General features: G+C 40.9%; 1 protein-coding gene across 2 annotated transcripts in view; it reads left to right on the top strand.

The window, feature by feature from the left end:
• rptor (regulatory associated protein of MTOR, complex 1) overlaps positions 1-16,340 on the top strand; it is a 287,332-nt gene extending 270,992 nt beyond the window's left edge. For both annotated transcript variants that reach the window (XM_052141047.1, XM_052141048.1), the window contains 5 exons: positions 2,510-2,637; positions 3,858-3,944; positions 6,644-6,760; positions 7,524-7,653; positions 16,240-16,340. In XM_052141047.1, the coding sequence (XP_051997007.1) occupies positions 2,510-2,637; positions 3,858-3,944; positions 6,644-6,760; positions 7,524-7,653; positions 16,240-16,308 (531 nt within the window). In that variant the 3' untranslated portion in view covers positions 16,309-16,340. The remainder of the gene's footprint in view (positions 1-2,509; positions 2,638-3,857; positions 3,945-6,643; positions 6,761-7,523; positions 7,654-16,239) is intronic.
• The last annotated feature ends 2,567 nt before the right edge of the window (positions 16,341-18,907 follow it).

Below are 18,907 nucleotides of genomic sequence, written 5' to 3' on the forward strand. Positions count from 1 at the left end.
TAAATAAATGGATATGAAATGTTGATTAGAAAGTGTGATAAGAAAGATACCACAAAGTCTTTAGACACTAGTGTTGTCATGATACCAAAATGTCAGTAGTCGGTACCGATACCAGTAACATTTCCAGGTTCTCGATACTAATTTCAATACCATGGCAGTAACATGCTTTTATGATAAATGATATTGAGCACACTCTTTTAGCCTATTTAAAGTTACATGTAAATGTAAATAATACATTCAAAGAAATTAATGTTTCCTTCAAGTGTTTCTCAACTAAGTATGCATTGCTTAAGGGTTTTTTGTAGAGCCCTACTGAAATGTGTTTTATGTTTTTTATTTTTAAATTATGTTTGCAGAATAAAAATTTTTAAAGTTTAATTTAGCTTCATCAACAAAATTGTGTCAAATTTATTCTTAAAACTTTTAACAAGTAAAAATAGAACAAATACTTTTTAACAACTATTGCATTTTTTTATATGTTATTCATCACAACAGCACTCTTGCTTGTGAAATATTGCTTAATTGTGATTAATATTTTATTATTATTATTATTTATTATTATTAATATTACTGCAGTGAATATTACATTTTACAATACAGTTGTGGTGTATTTCTTTTGCAATTTCTTCAATTTTAGGAGTCTAGCTTTTATTTTGAATCAAGCTTTTATTTTGAAGTGTGATTTGACTGAAGCTTCACTTCTCCAGATAAAAGTTTGCTTCATGCCCCAGTGTGATCGCTAAATTTCAGTTGCTGTGATTCAATTATATAAATAAATAGACTTCATGTGCTGTGCACTTCATAGTGGGTAGTGCTCTGCTCTGTCATCTCATACACTCACCGGCCACTTTATTAGGTACAACTGTACTTCTACTTATTCATGTGATTATGTAATCAGCTGGCAGCATTGTAATGTATAAAATCACACCGATAAGGTCATGAGCTTCAGTTAAAGTTCACATCAACCATCAGAATGGGGTAAAATGTGATCTCCGTGATTTGGACCGTGGCATGATTGTTGGTGCCAGAAGGGCTGGTTTGAGTATTTCTGTAACTGCTGATCTCCTGGGATTTTCTTGTGCAACAGTCTCTAGAGTGTATAGAGAATGGTGCGAAAAACAAAAAACAACCAATGAGTGGCAGTTCTGTGGATGAAAATGCCTTGTTGATGAGAGAGGTCAACAGAGAATGGCCAGACTAACAGTATCATAAATGCTCAAACCAGCTCATCTGGCACACACAATCATGTCACGGTCTAAATCACTGAGATCATGTTTTTTCCCCCATTCTGATGGTTGATGTGACTTTATACATTACACTGCAGGAATCATAAATTGTGCTGCTTTACCTCATATTATGCAAAAAATGAAATTTTTCCGGCTTGTATTTCTAATGCGTATGCGCTTTTGTCGAGTTGATGTCTGTATCTAAAAGGTGATTGGCTCTTTTACCTGAAAGGCAGGACTTCCTTTCTATAACGTTGACCATTGGGTGATAGAGCTTCTTGGTTGGGAGTTCCTATTTCTCCCATTCATTTAAATAGAAGTGGCCCGTCTCTGCTAAATAGTCTCTGGTATTCCAGTTGGCCATTACACTGCTGCCATGCGATTGGCTGATTAGATAATCGCATGAATAAGTAGATATACAGGTTTACCTAAGAAAGTGGCCGTTGAGTGTACAATGTGAATAATTCTCTGCTCATTATCCTGTTTGTTACAAGACTACTTGCCAAATAAATAAATAAATGGACATAAAATATTTATTTACATTGAAATTATTTTATAAAGCATACTTGTTGATATCACAGAATGACAGAAAATGTAGGAAATATGACTCGCAATACTTGGAAATTTTTCCCCAGATGTTTAGCCATTATTAAAAAAAAAACCAGACCGGTGGTTGACTCAATTGACCAGTCAGAATAAAGTATTCCCAAAGTCTTTCTAGCAAGTCAGTCCACTGTCGGCCATCTTTGGAACGGTCTCGGGAGGCTATTTCCAGTCATGACAGGGCAACTCCTATCTACTTGAATGGTGAAATACAAAATCTCAAAAACAATTGATCAGGATTATGATCAAAGAACATATTTTAAATCAGCAATTACATTTTATAATACTGGCATCAGTAAATTGTGCTTCTTTACCTCAACTTTCAAAAAAAAAAATAAATATATATATATATATTTTCCCGGCTTGTATTTCGAATGCGCATGCACGTTCTTGAGTTGCTTGACAGGTGATTGACCTCCTTTCTACATCCGTTGACCATTGTGCGCTAGAGCTTCTTGGTTGGGCATTCCAATTATTCCCATTCATTAAAACAGAATTGGCCTGTCTCGTCTAAATAGTCTGTGGTATTCCAGAGAGCCATGTAATAACTTGTTTTAAGGATGTTTAGATATTTTTTCTGGAAACAGAAATTTCTAATTCTAACATGATTTCATTGCAGTGTAATTCATTACGTTGTTGTTGTGTAATCTATTGTGCTGTTGACATCATGTGTGTTGTAGGACATCCCGACTGGAGCAGACAGTTGCGTGACCACCTTGTCATGTGATCTTCAACGGTCACTGGTTGCTGCAGGTCTTGGAGACGGTTCGGTTCGAGTGTACGACCGCAGAATGGGGCCTAATGAATGGTGAGAGCTCAGTGTCCAATCATTGCCCTATCAATCACCGCAGACCACACCTTAGTTATCACTAAATCAACTCTCAGAGACTGTCACCAAGAATCAGAACATATAAATCATAAAGAAATGTTTTTATTGAGGGAGAATTGAACTCTGAAACCTTTAAAGAGTCATTGCTGGATCTTAAATTAATGAAACTCCACAACTGGTATGACCCCTTGGAATCTGAAATCATTTCTTTCTTTCTTTCTTTTTTCAACAGTAAAATGTTTTATTTATGGACTGTTGGGTTTTTCTTAATTTAACAGTTGGAGGGGAGTAGGGGTGGGATTGGGAAATGAGCCAGATTTAAATTCGAGTCATGCACACATGAGCACCACATATGTGCCCGACCCACAAGGCTATGTTTTCGACATGGAATTATTTCTAACTGACTAGGTCAGAAAATGAATCCGAATTCATATGACTGAAATCATACCTCTTCCTGTCCAGATCAGGGTCCACGTCATACCAACATCATTGGCTTCTGTTATTTTGTAATTGGACTTGGTCAGGCAAGAGTTTTTGTTGCAGTAACTCAAATCTCATTGTGTTCACACACATACTCACCCCTGCACTCCATGAGAAAACAGTGTAATTAAGTCATAAAAACCCCCATGAATATTTAAATAATGCCAATTTAACAGCTCCCTCTGGTGCTAGCATTTCCAAACGCTCAAGATTTCAACTCTGCTAGTCAAATCCTCCAGCACTCTCTTCCATGCCTTATTATTTTTATTTTATGGCCCTTTAAACACTCAACATCTCCACCTCTGTGTCCCAAAGCTCATGATGATATTTCCTGCATCGCAATATTGTTGAGTTGCTTGTCATTTGTTTGCATGCAGACTAAAAGCCATTACACTCACTTTAAGGGCATATTATTCTTGTGTTGTGACCTTTGCAGGCACTCTAAAGTTCTGTCACAGAGGAATATGTTCGTATGAAAAGTGAGAGGATCTTGCCACCAGTAAAATTGCTGGATTGCTCTTGGTTATTCGTTTTGAGTCCTGTGTATGCTTAAAGAACTATTGATTTCTTCATTATGGCTTACTGCAGAGATAATGCTTCTGTTCTGGTGCAGTGTAGTATATGCCTGTAGCTCCCTCTAGTGGTCAATGTTTATGCAAGATCAAAATTTTTATGGACTAACTGAGTGGCTCATATTAATCAAATATCTCTTTCTACAGTCGTGTGATGACATATAGGGAACATGGTGCATGGGTGGTGAAGGCACATCTACAAAAAGATCCGGATGGACAAATTATCAGTGTTAGGTAACTGCTTTTCCTTCTTTCACTGTACAAAAATATCTAATATTATCTAATAGTGATAATTATAACTTTAACTTAAGGATTTTCTTAAAGGGTTTGTTGTTACATGGGGAACATAATTTTTGACTTTGTTGTAGAGTAAAAGGTCACACTTTATATTAGGTGGCCTTAATTACTATGTACTGACATTAAATACATGCAAGACTACTGTATGTATTTACTGTGTAACTAGATATTGTTCTGCAAATTTAGAGTTAGGTTTTGGGTTAAGGGTTAGGTTAGGGTTATTGGTAAAGTTAACAGTGTAACCGCAAATGTAATTAAATGTAAGTACTTTAAGTGTTATTTCAATACAACATGTATGTACATTGTATCAAATGGTTAAGTAAATTGTATTTAAGGCCACCTAATATAAAGTGGTTTCCAGTAAAATTTGCTTGAAAAGCGAAATTGTGTCAGAATATAAGGCTTTTTTTACAGAAAAAAATCTCTTTATTTTATATCTTAATTTTTTTAATTTCCTTTTTAAGCATAAATATAAAAAAAATGTGCAAATGTAAATTGCCAAATATATTATGTAATGTACCGTAAATGCAATTTCATTTTGCTTCTCAAGTAAATGTATTATGTTTTAAAGATATTTAGGTATTTTTACTGGAAAAGAAGAAAAAAACCCGTCATATGTTCATATAGAAATGGTGGTTCTCTACTTCCACTACATGCAATTAAATGATCAACCCCCATCTCTGTACACCTCATTTGAAAGCGAACAGTCTTGTAATGAGAATCTAGCTAGTGATGAGAATTGAAAACCAGTACAGTGTGCTTGACCGGGTTGCAGGGTTAGGATTTCTTTGTTGTAAATCATATGCTAAGATTGTCAGGGCTGCCTTTTTGGTTGCGGTCAAAAACCAGTATAATTGTTTAAAAATGGGTTAGAAAGTTAGATTTGTTTCAGGCACATTTTTCATATAATGAAACACATCTAGGAGAGTAATCTACCAGCAATGCTAGTCCTTCTAGACACTGAATAATGTTGGCTTCAGTCAATTTGGATTTCAAAAAATATTCTAAAAGCTATCCAGTTTATTATATTTGAAACCACATGCAATAATTAAAGTGAATGGTAGTCTGTCAAACTCATTTAAAAAGGGACAAACGCAGGTGCACCCCTTTTTGTCCCTTTCTTTGAGTCGATGGGTACACCAAAATAATGATATTATGGGCATAAAGATTGGGGAGGAAGAAAAAATTGTAATTATTTGCTGATGATGTCTTTATATACCTCAGAGCAGTGTTATTATTGTTAATGAAAACTAAATGAAAAAAATATCTTGATCTGAAATAAAGGTAAAAATTTAAATGATTGGAAAAAAATAAACTAAACTAAAATCATTTTTCATATCTCCAAAACTAACTGAAATAAAAATTACATTGAATTAATTTTAGTTTCGTTTTTTATTACACAGTATGGTGAATAAAGGCAAAGTTGGATACTTGGTAGAAAAGACCTTTATAGAAAGCTTAGGATGTCTCCTACCTAAAAATTAAGAAATACCCAATAATGGCAAGAACCACCTTTGGATACCCTCTTTTGACCCTTTTTTCAGGCAGTGTGTGTAAAGTGGGACAGAGGGAAAATGATTCTATTGAAAATATCTACAAATTATTTGAAATTAATTTCCAACTTTCACATAATAAATTATCATATGTAAAATGTAGTCATCTTTTACTGTTTTATCTTAAAGATTTGCCTCAAAGTTTTGTCATTTGCTTTATGATTGCTTTTCTCAGCAGTGGTCATGGAATGAGCTCAGCCACTTATCCTGATGTAAAATCATCATATTATAACCTCAAAAATGTCATGATACAGACGTAATCTCACGTGCTCCACTCGGTTGAGACATCCAGGTTATGTCCCACGAGAGTCCGCTTTGACTCTCCTTCATCCTCTAGTGAAGCTTACTTGAATCATTTGATTATAGTTAAAAAAATACTTAAATATTTATATTTTTTTGCACCAAAAGTGATCGTATCACTTTAGAAGACATTAATTAACCGCTAGAGTCGTATCGATGACGTTTATGCTGACTGTCTCCATTCACTTGCATTTTAAGGACCTACTGAGCTAAGATATTTTTCAATTTTTCTTCAAATGTGTTCTGGTGATGAAAGAAAGTCATTACACACCTGGGATAACTTGAGGGCGAGTAAATAAGAGAATACAAATTTTCGGGTGAACTATCCCTTTAATTTGATCAAACAGAAGTACATAGTACATCAGCGGAGTAAAATTATATCCAAAATTGGACGGGCCATGGCCTGACCTCAGTTGATGTCCATGTTTATTTTTGTAATTTGTTTTTCAATGTTAAAAAGTACTTTCTTTTATCCCAGCTGAATATGCAAAGACTGTTATAAGCCATCCATAGGTTAATTCACCTATAAAGTGTAAACACTGTGGATCTTTGTCACTATTGAAACATTGCTCTGTTTGTTTGAGCATACCAACCAGCCCGACATGGCAAGATTGGCTCAACAAATGGCATGAGTTTAGGTTGGGACTACAATTAGAACTGTTAAATGTGAAAACAGTCCAGAAAGTATATAATTCAGCCTTAAACTAATTAATATATCTTTAATAGAATTTACCTAAAGCTCTTTTATTTTGCTCACAATGTAAGTTGGTTGCTCTTTTGTAGTGTGAATGGAGATGTGCGGTTCTTTGACCCACGAATGCCAGATTCAATCAACGTCTTGCAGACAGTAAAAGGACTGACGGCTCTGGACATCCATCCACAGGCCAACCTTTTCGCCTGGTGAGAGATTCACATGCACCTCATACATCAGCCATACAATCAGTGCTGTTGTGCAAAATATTTTTGTTTTGAAAAAAAATATATATGAACACAGAAAAGAAGATAAAGTTTTAAGCGTTTCTTTTGCATCTTCAAAAAAGGCAGAGGAATTTTTTGTTGATTATACAGTACTGTGCACATTTTTAGGCACTTGTGAAAAATGTTCTTTAAAACAAATAATGACATAAATTGTTTTCATGAATCAATTAACGTCATAAAAAGTGCAGTAAACAGAAAAAGAGCTAAATCATATTTAGTGAGAACACGTTTGCCTTCGAAATTCTCCATTTCTACTTACACCTGGACACAGTTTTTCTTGGTTGTTGGTAGATAGGATGTTCCAAACTTCTTGGAGAATTCGCCACAGTTCTTAAATTTCTTTTAGGCCGTCTCAATTTCTTCTGTCTCTTCGTGTTATCCCAGACTGACCTGACGTTCAGTAGGGGGCTCTGTGAGGGCCATGCCATCTGTTGCAGGGCTCCCTATTCTTCTATTCCATTCTATTTGCAAAAGGAATGTTTGGGAGTATAAAATTTATATTTCCGATTGACACACTAAAGTAACAGATATAAATAACCATCTTAAGACAAATGTTTTTGTGAAACATCTTATGTGCCTAAGACTTTTGCACAGTACTGTATTACTCATAAATGTTGTCTTCACAGTATGCATGAAACTCATCCCTCTTTATAACCCCTTTTTTCTCTCTGTTTCTGTTCTCCAGTGGCTCTATGAATCAGTTTATAGCTGTTTATAACTTCAATGGGGATGTGATCAGCAACATTAAATACTATGATGGTTTCATGGGGCAGAGAATTGGTGCCATCAGCTGCCTGGCCTTCCACCCTTACTGGGTAAGACACATCTATGACTCCGGGGCGAATTCACCAAACAGGTCTGCCACTTTTGCTGGTGTTATTTCAGCGCGAAACTCTTATTCACCAACCACCTGTAATCTAGTTTAAGCAGAGGCAATCAGCGCTGAAATAACACTGTCAGTGTAATTTCTTTCTGCTCAAACAGCTACTTTCTATGTAAATTAGGCTCTTTATAGATTGCCCTTAATTCGCAAAATGATGTGCTATTGTTGCCTGAGGAAAGCAGGCAGTAAACGTCTATTTAAAAGAGATATTTGTGTAAATTTTCAATCGATCATGGCCATTGGTAATTAATCAAATGATAATAAAATTGAAGAAGAGTGTTATGACATATTGTCAAGTGCACATTCGGTATGTTAAAGCATTAGTTCACCTAAAAATGACTCACCCTCATGCCATCCCAAATGTGTATGACTTTCTGTAATCTGCTGAACACAAATTAAGATTTATAGAAGAATATCTCTGTTGGTCCATAATGTGTGCAAGTGAATGGGTGCCAAAATTTTGAAGCTCCAATATCCACATGAGGGCAACAAAAAAGTGCCAGTGTTTAAATCCATATCTTCTGAAGCGATATGATAGGTGTGGGTGAGAAACAGATCAATACTTATGTCCTTTTCCCTTCTCTTTCTCCTTTTGTTTTTGGTGATTAACATTCTTCGTGTATAACGCCAGGGAGGAGAATTTATTATAAAAATTGACTGAAGTATTGATCTGTTTCTCACTCACACCTATCATATCGTGTTTGAACACATGCCGTTAACCACTGGAGTCATATGGATTACTTCAGTGCTCCCTTTATGTGGATTTTGGAGCTTCATAATTTTGCCACCCATTTACTTTGCATTGTATGGACCTACAGATCTGAGATATTCTTCTAAAAATCTTCATTTGTGTTCTGCAGAAGAAAGAAATTATTACCCATCTGGGATGATAGGGGGATGGGTCAATTAATTTTCTGGTGTCTGGATCACAGTAATGTCATAGTTGCTGTATATAGAGACAAGGACCCAAGCACAGATTATTACACAGATGATTTATTAAACAATTATGGAGCAGTGCAAAAATGGACATTAAAATATGGGCCGCTGAAGGACTAGTAGATGAGTTGTTCCAACCAGGGAGATGAGATGGGTGCTGATGATGTTCGACACGAGAGTGGAGAGATGAAGCACAGGGGAAGGATTGTAGACTGATCTCTGGGGTCTGTGGAACACAGGAGGCACAAACTGGGCTGGCAACAGAGAGATTTCAGTAAAACTGGAAGTCTGTGAGCCATTTCATAGAACTATGCCATGCTCAAAAAAGAAAACCAAGATCAGAAAACAAAAAACAAAACAAAGGCAAGATAATAAACAAAGAAACCAGCATGAATGACAGTATCAAGACAATGAATAAAAAAGGAACTGATAAATGTGACCAGATTCTTAAGGTGCATTCAGACCAGAGGCGTCGAGAGCGTCAAATCGACCGGAAGTCATTCATTTTCTATGGTAGCCAGCGTCTCTCGGCGGTGAGAAGCGGCGCATCCGTGGCCGGTGCGTCTTGGGTGTTGTGGACGTCAGAGGAAAATTCAAGTGCAGGCAACATTATGATAATGAGCTTTGACGCGGTTCGGCAGCAACCTATTGGAATATAGAAGTGCTCCGCTCTAGAGAAGCCTAGAGATCACAACAGTGTAAACTTTGGTTCCCACCAAAAATTGTTCAGAAGACAAAATGGAGGAGAAACTAATTATTGCCGTAGCGGGATTTCCCGTAATATACGATCTGTCCCCGTTTGCTTACAGGGATATAAATGGGGAAAAAAAACAATGCGTGGACAAAGGTGTCTGAAATTGTTGGTGTCCCAGGTTGATGAAGTGGATATAATGGTTTATATAATATTCTATATAATATATTGCATGCTAATTTTGGCGCCATAGCATGCAAAACCGCGCTGCCTGATCAATCGGTAACACATTTATACCACTATTTATAGGAAACATTTTCCTCTAGAAAACTTGTTTTTAAGCAGGAATGCTATTAATTTGCTCAAAACACTGATTTGACCCATTGCACTAAACAAACAGGACCACAGTTTTTATTACAAATGTATTTTATTTTGGTAACAAACAACCATAATTTGAATTACTTTCTGCCATCGTTCGATTTCTTTCACATTTAAAAGATTTCATGAGGATATACGCTACTTGTGACAGGTTGGCAAAAAGGTTCACATGTCTGTATGTTTTGCGGCCCCTTAACAAACGTTGCCACATATTTCAACTACGTCAGAGCATCCACAAATCTTCGATAGCATTGTTGGCAGGGCAGCCAGAGCGATTTTTTTTATGCTCTCGCCTCCTCTGGTCTGAACGCATAGTTACAAGACTTAAAAATGCTTATCCAGCACAGACAGTGCATGCAAATAATGGCGCTTTTACCAGCTACAACAAGGACTGTGTCTTTATCACTGTGAGCTGATACAGTATACAAGTCAGTATCGAATGGCCTGAGTACTACTCACCTTGCCTGTAACCTCCCTATTATCGGACACTTTTGGTTGTGGAGTAAATTAATCATGGTTGAAAAATAAGTTTGCGAATAAGGTATTTCTACAATAGCATTGGTATTTATTGCATTTGCTAGCATCCACACCAATATGTCTCAGTATAAAAGTCCACTGTATTAATGATAAAATGAAATAAAAAAAATGACTTGCCTTTAATAACATTGTAACACTTGTAATAGAAAAAATCGCATAAGTTTCCATTCAGAATGAAAAAAAGATCTAGCAATAATAATAACAATTTTTTTTTTTTAACTTGTGCAGTGAATTAAAAAACGAATCGGTTACCTAACGTAACCTCGGTTCTCTGTAGATGAGGGAACGAGTATTGCGTAAGCTAGCTTACGCTACGGGAAAGATTAATCTTTTCTGAGATATTGAAGCCAAAAAAATTATCCTTAATTTTGTATCATTTGTCAACGCAGTGCAGCAACTGCAGACCTTGAGCGGGCTAGCTAGCGAGCTCATTGGTTGCTCTGCGGCAACTGCTGCAGCCTATAGACGAACTTGGGCGAACTCGCGTCCAATGAGAGGCGTCCGAGCGCTTAGTGTATCAAAGCCCGCCAAAATGGGCATGGCTAGAGTGCATATAAGCGTAGTTCGTAGGCTGGAACCCTGGTTTTCATTGAATGAAGCGAAAGTCGCTCGTGGCGCGAGTACGGCCGGCTACGCAATACTCGTTCCCTCATCTAGAGAGAACCGAGGTTACGTTAGGTAACCGATTCGTTCTCTTATGAGAGGTTCTCTCGTATTGCGTAAGCTAGCTTACGCTACGGGAACCCATTGTCAATGCCTTGCACGCCAAGCATCCACTGCATGAGCCCCGGGGGTGGGGGGACCCGGGGGAGCCCTTGTGAGTAGGGAAATAATATTTGGCCGGCAAGAGTGCGGGCCAGTGTGTGTGTAATACATAAGCACATAGTGGGAAGGGAACGACAGAGCGGCGGTGCCGGTCTGTGTGGAATGAGTCCCATCAGTGCAGCTCACCAGGGGAGCTGTAGCGTATTAAACCACTAGTAGTTTTGCCTGCAGGGCGGACACTTCCAGATTGTAAAATCTGACAAAGGTGGAGGGGGAAGCCCAGCCCGCTGCCACACATATGTCGTGAATGGAAATCCCGCTGGACCATGCCCACGATGAGGCCATGCCTCTAGTGGAGTGAGCCCTAATGCCCAACGGGCATGGCAGGTCTTTTGACGCGTATGCGGCAGCAATAGCGTCCACTATCCATCTAGACAGTGTCTGTTTCGAGTCGGCGAGACCTTTGGTGCGCCCTCCGAACGAAACGAAAAGCTGCTCAAAGCGTCTGAAAGAGGCGGAGCGCGCAGTATACAATCTCAGTGCTCTGACTGGGCAAAGGAGATTGGCGTCGCGTTCGCTATCGGATGCTGGCAGAACCGATAGGGAAATGACCTGTGCTCTGAAAGGAGTACCGATCACCTTGGGAACATAGCCGTGTCTAGGCTTTAAAATGACCTTGGAGTCACTTGGTCCAAACTCAAGACACGCAGCGCTGACAGACAGCGCGTGAAGGTCTCCCACACGTTTGACTGATGACTGGGCAGTCAGAAAAACGGTTTTGAGTGAAAGGTATTTCAAATCCACGGATTGAAGCGGTTAGAAAGGGGGGGCTTTCATAGTTTCGAGAACTATAGAAAGATCCCAGATAGGAACCGATGGGGGGCGCGGGGGGTTCATCCTTCTAGCTCCCTTAAGGAAGCGGATGACCAGCTCGTTTTTTCCCAGTGACTGGCCGTGCAGGGGTTCAGCGAATGCCGCGACGGCCGCCACATACACTTTGAGCGTGGATGGGGATCTGCCCTTATCCAGCAGCTCTTGTAAAATGTCCGTGGGTCCAGGTCTCTGTCGGTGCACCATTTTGAAAACACAGACCATTTTGACGCATAGAGTCTTCTCGTGGAAGGGGCTCTAGCGTGTATGATGGTGTTTATTACCCCTTCTGGCAGAGCAACGGGTAGTCGTTTATCACCCACGCGTGCAGCGCCCAGCGCTCTGGGTGGGGATGCCAGATCGTGCCGCGAGCTTGAGAGAGGAGATCTGCTCTCACTGGGATGGGCCACGGCGCTGTCAGTGACAGCTGCGTAAGCTCCGGGAACCATGTCTGATTCTCCCAACGCGGGCTATGAGGAGCACCGAGTGACGCTGCTTCCCTGATCCTCTACATTACCTGTGGCAATAGCGAGACGGGAGGGAAGGCGTAAAGCGGGCGGTTGGGCCAGTCCTGGGCCAGCGGCCCTCGCTCGAGAAAAATATTGGGCAGTGAGAGTTCTCTTCTGATGCAAGGAGGTCTATCTCTGCTCTGCCGAATATGCGCCATAACTTCTGGACTGTTTGAGCGTGCAGGGACCATTCCCCTGGAGGAATATTGTCTCTGGACAGTCTGTCTGGGCCGTCGTTCAGATGGCCTGGCACGTACGTCGCCCTCAGCGAGCGCAGGTGGCACTGGGACCAACTCAGTATGCGTTTCGTCAGATGGAAGAGGTTCCTGGATCTGACACCGCCCTGACGGTTTAGGTAGGATACCACAGATCTGTTGTCCGAACGGACCAGGACGTGGTGACCCTGAATGACCGGAGAAAGCGCACAAGCACGCACTCGACCGCTATCATTTCCAGACAATTTATGTGAAGGAGCTTTTCCTGAACTGACCATAGGCCAAAAACCGGAGAGCCCTCGCGAGACCGCGCTCCAACCCGTGTTGGACGCGTCTGTCGAGATGACTTTTCGGCGAGATACAGCTCCCATCGTCACTCCCCGCTGATACCATTCGGCCACTGTCCAGGGCTGCAGAGCTGAAATACAGGTCTGAGTCACCTTGATCGGCTGGCGGCCTGTGGCCCAAGCCCGGCGAGACACGCGGTGTTTAGCCAATGCTGAAGCGGGCGATGCGCAGTAAACCCAGCTGAAGTACTGCTGCGGCTGAGGCCATGTAACCTAGCACTCTCTGAAATTTTTTCAGAGGCGTGAGGCTGTTCATATGAAAGGACGCTGCTAGTCGCTGAACACGGCGCCAGACGCTGTGTAGATAAGCGAGCTGTCATTGCCACGGAGTCTAGTTCTATTCCAAGGAAGGAAATTGCCTGACTGGGCTGTAGTGAGCTCTTGGTCCAATTGACTGCAAGACCCAAACTGTTCAGATGGCTGAGGAGAACTGTTCTGTGAGACAGAAGCTCCGTATGTGATTGTGCCATAATCAGCCAGTCGTCCAAATAGTTCAGAATTCGCAAGCCCTGACTCCGCAGGGGTGCGAAGCGCCGCATCCATGCACTTCGTGAAAGTACGGGTGCTAAAGACAGGCCGAATGGAAGGATGGTGTATTGATAAACCTGGCCGTCGGCTGAATCTCAAGAATGGCCTGTGACGGGATTTATCTGAATCTGAAAGTAGGCATCTTTCAGATCGAGAGAGATAAACCAGTCCCCTGGCGCGTATGCGCGAGGAGTTTCCTGATTGTAAGCATTTTGAACGGTCTTTTGCAAGCACCTTGTTCAAACCCCTGAGATCTAATATTGGTCTGAGGCCGCCGTCTTTCTTGGGAACAAGAAAATAACGGCTGTAAAACCCTGACTCAGCTCAGCTAGGCGGCACTTTCTCTATGGCCCTTTTGCACAGAAGGTTTGCTATTTCTGAACGAAGCATGCAGGCTGCTTCCGTGTTCACAATAGTTTCGAGCACGCTCTGAAGCGGGAGGGCGGCGATCGAACTGTAGCAACTAGCCCTGTTTTATTGTGCTTAACACCCATTTGGATATCCCTGGGATAGCTTCCCACGCTTTGAAGCGTAACGCTAGAGGGTGAATGGCCAATCGCCCTGATTGCGCGCACAGCAGCTGAACAGAATGTGTGAGCGCTTACTGTGCTTATGCATGACTGCTCGCAGACAGCAGGGACAGGATGTTCTGTGAGTGACTTCCGATTGAGGTGAATAGGGAAAGAGTCACATCTGTTAAGTGATGCGCGAGCATAGTCACGGGCACGGGACTTACATACAGAGAAGTGTTTGCTGGCCGTGTGACAGAGCGGCCAGAGAAGGGCGCAGCGACGGATTCGGTGGGCGCTTATTGACTCTAACACTCGAGCGGGCTGTGTCCGCTTTATGTGAGTGGGCTCTGATAGGAACACGGGAAGTGTAATGCTTGTATGTAGGGGTGAACACTGGATTGTGGGCACATTTTCTACACATAAGGCATGTTTGCTCTTTACAAGATTTCTTTGGGTCACCGTGAAAACGGCGTTTGAGTGCAGGCAAGTGGGCAGTATCACCGGCTTGTTGGCTGCTGAATCCACCAATGTAGTAGCCTGAGAGAGGGGGACTGACAGGGGGCGAAGCTTTGACGGTGGTCCGGCCGCGGCGGGACTGAGCCATCGTTTTTTCAACAAGGCTAGGAGGACTTCGTTTGCTCAGGTTTCAGCACAACCTTAGACCGAGGCCCGCGGAGGGGCGGCGGTCTGCGGCCGCCCTGTCGACGCTGAGAAGTCTGACTTTGTTGAGCTGGGCGCTGTGAAGAGGCTCGTGCAGGAGGCTGGTCACGTGGGCGGCCTGCAGAGGAGCTAGCGTGACGCGGCAGGAAGAGGTTCATGGCTTGGGTGGCTTTCTGGACTTCTGAAAAGCGGTCAACAATGCCACTCACCGCGGAGCCGAAGAGACCGGTCGGAGAGAGCGGTGCGTTGAGGAACGTGGAGTGCTCCGCTTCTCCCATGTCGGCTAGCGTTAGCCACAGGTGTCTCTCGGTCACAGTCAGCGAGGCCATGCACTTCCCTAGAGCTTGGGCTGCAGCTTTGGTGGCGAGTCTGTTGGGAGCCTGCTCAGGGGGCGGTGACCACTCGTCGACGGCCTGTGTGAGGAGGCGTGTTAGTTCCCCTTCGACTCCGGCGCGGGTCCTGCTGGATTCCTGGGCCGAGGAGGCGGCGTGGGAGCCTGACCACTCCTCGCTGTCCGAAGCCATGATGGAACAGCCCTTATCCTCCGCCTCGTCCTCCGAGATGGCAGCAGTGCGGCCGCTGGGCGGCAACCGCCTTAGCGAGGGTGAGCTCTGCATGCCCCAGTCCCAGGCAGAGCGCACAGATGATGTGGCGGTCTCCGGCGCTGAGAGGGGCGCGGCCTGAAGCGCAAGTGGTGCGAGGCATCTTAAAAAAAAAGACGCTTGTTACTCTTTTGTGAAGTTCGTTAAGAACTAGCTTGCTCTAAAAAAGGATACGTCGCCGGATGGCGTAGCTCGCAGGATGGCTGAAGGTGACGGAGACGGCCGGCTTCTTCGAGCGCTGTCCAAGCTTGCTAGATGCCCCTCGAACGGCGACACGGCTTCCAGTTCAGAGATGCGAAGAGCTTCGCTGAAGAGATGAAAATCAGGGTTCCAGCCTACAAACTACGCTTATATGCACTCTAGCCATGCCCATTTTGGCAGGCTTTGATACAGTAAGCGCGCGGACGCCTCTCATTGGACACGAGTTCGCCCAAGTTCGTCTATAGGCTGCAGAAGTTGCCGCAGAGCAACCAATGAGCTCGCTAGCTAGCCCGCTCAAGGTCTGCAGTTGCTGCACTGCGTTGACAAATGATACAAAATTAAGGATAATTTTTTTGGCTTCAATATCTCAGAAAAGATGAATCTCTCCCGTAGCGTAAGCTAGCTTACGCAATACGAGAGAACCTCTCGTAAGAGAACACTTTCTTCAGTGCTCCAGGAGTTTAAAATAAAAATAAAATATATTTTTTTTAGTTTTACTGTCATTCAGTGGGCAGACAGCAACTTTTGTGATTTATTTATATATATATATATATATATATATATATATATATAAAATTTATAAAAAGAAATATTTAAAAACAATATTTTAAAAAAATTTATAAATAAAATTTATAAATAAAATATATATATATATTTTTTTTTTATATATACACACACCTGAAGTAACAATTCTCTCTACTTTAACACTTGTAATAAAAGATAAAAACTTTAAAAAATCTTCTCTTTTTTGTCTTCTATCTTGTCAGCCTCATCTGGCCGTGGGCAGTAATGACTACTACATGTCTATCTACTCAGCAGAGAAGAGACTCAGATAACGTCTCAACCTCAGACACCTGCTGCAACCCCCTCCAAGATGTAAATTACTTCCTGTACATATGCAACAACCACCATGAATGCCTAAAGAAGGCTTCTGAACCCACACATGACTATATTAGTATCATTATTATTATTATTATTATTATTATCATCAGAATTCTCATTATGGAGTTATTGATTGTAGACTTGGCTGTGTGTAGGAGTGTGTATTATTTATGTGTATTAATTGCATATAAAGATCTAAAAACAAAACTTTATGGTTTGGCTGATGCTGGCCAACGGGTTTAAATATCTCGGGACTGTAAACCTCCTTCAAACCACTGCAGAGTCACAGAGAGTGACCTTAAGAATAAAGACTAAAAAAAAGAGGACAAACTTCCTGAAGAGCAGTGCCACAGCTTTGGGATGATCACGCTGGTGCCTGGCTGTGAATGGACATTTGATCCGTAGGTTCTCTATGAAGGCCTGTGCCTCATCGTATCTCTGCTGTGTGAAGTACAGTCAGATGTGCTCTTTTGAAAATCTCTATCAGTCTGGTTATAGAACCATAGTTTTTCTTGTTTGAAGGCAAGACACTAGAAATAGCCAACAGATGCACCGTTCTTACTCTCCAATCACAGCCCCCCTGCCACACACATAGATATACCTGCTTAAAGGGATAGTTCACCCAAAAATGTCTGTTATCATTTTCTCACCTTCATGTCATTCCAAACTCTTTCTTCTATTAAACACAAAATTAAAAATGTTGATACTATTAGCATAAAACTGTTATATATAACTTGTAATGTATAGTCCAAGTCATACAATATCTTTTTGTGTGTAACAGAATGAAATTTAAGTAGTTGTTTTCTGAGAATTTTCCCCTCCAGTGGTATGTTGAATGTTTTCATCCAGATCATTAAGTTAGTGAGTTAAACTCAACAACCGGATTGGTCAGATTCGTGAACAACTATTTCATACTGGTTTTGTGAACTGAATCAACCAATTCATTGAAAAGACTACTACTCTCATGAGTTCACTAAGGAGAGTCAGGGCAGATCAAGAAATCGTATGGACCACTTTTACTGCGCTTTTTAATTTTATAGCCTCAGTCCCTATTCATTGCAAGTGCATGAAAATAATGTGCAGTTCTTAAAAATTTCACATTTTGTGTTCCATACAAAGAAAATCATATGGGTTTGGAATACATGATGTTGAGTAAATAATGACAGAATTTTCATTCTTGGGTGAATTTTTCCCATAACAACATGCGTACATGCATACACAGTGTCAAACCCCTTCCCCATTAAAATGAATTGAACTGCATCAATGCTGAATCACAAAAACAGTCTTGATTCAAATCTAAAAGCACTAGACAAGGACAGCAGGGCATGCTGTTCATGTGCGTCCACAAAAAGCAATCAGGAGCCTGGGAGAAATGTGACGTTCAGTAAGCTAAAAAAATATATGTAATGAAGATACATTTGTAGAAATTTGATATTCGTAAAGATTTTAAGACTGAACATTAAGGATACATAAGTATAGAGAGATGAAGGTTGGCATTTTTTGGTGGGTGGGGCAGTACAATAACCTATATATAATATAAAATAATACCTCAATGTTTGTCAATTTTTTTTTTTTATCTCTATCTTACACAACTTTCATCTCTCTCTATCTCATATACACACATAACCCCCCATATTTTAAGCATAATCCTTCTGATTATGAGGTTTGTTTGGCCTTGTTTCGTTTGTAAGGAACTGTTTCCTTAGCTATTTCTATTTCACTTAATGTAAAGCCTTAAGTCTCCTGGTGACACATAGTGTGACACAGCATTACACACAATCAGCTACAATCCTCTACAATGTCTTTCAGCATTATAGCACTTCAACATACAAATATGTACACATAGAGTCTGCTTGTATCCTGTGCTGCTAGTAGCTTTGCTAAATGAATCACTCATAACTGCACGGTCGCAATTAATCTGTTAATAAATTACAAATCTTGTCAGGAATGAAAGTTGTTTACTAAAAATGTAAGGTATAGCAGCAATATCATGAGGAGCCTTTTAATATTAAAGATGTTAATCCAAAAATGAAAATTGTCATAATTTGCTCACCCTCTTGTTGTTCCGAACCTGGACTTAGTTTATTCTGCGGTAGTGTTAGTCAGTCACCATTCATTATTATTGAATTTTTTTTCCATATAAAGAATATGAATGGTGACTTGAGACTTACATTCTGTCTCCTTTTGTTACATAGAAGAATGTAATATGGTTTTGAAACAACATGGGGTTGAGTAAACAATGATAGAATTTTAATTTTTGGGTGAACTATCCCAGTCCTTCCAATCCAAATTTGTTTCATATGTTGAGGGAAGTTTTGTGCAGCAACTTTGAGTAGCCTATCAGTTATAGTAACTCTGTAGGGTTTAAAATTAGTGTTCAGATATAAAAGATCTGATTTAAGATTTGTGTGTTCTTTTCATATTATAGTAAACATTTCTATGAAAAGGGAAATGTTACTGTGTGGTGACAGATTGAAATGGGCCAGGATTATATACACCTACTTCACTGACCAAGCTCAGCACCAAGTCACTGAGTTGTAACAACTTAAGATC

Source organism: Xyrauchen texanus, chromosome 13, assembly GCF_025860055.1.
Source record: "Xyrauchen texanus isolate HMW12.3.18 chromosome 13, RBS_HiC_50CHRs, whole genome shotgun sequence".
NCBI classification, from domain to species: domain Eukaryota; kingdom Metazoa; phylum Chordata; class Actinopteri; order Cypriniformes; family Catostomidae; genus Xyrauchen; species Xyrauchen texanus.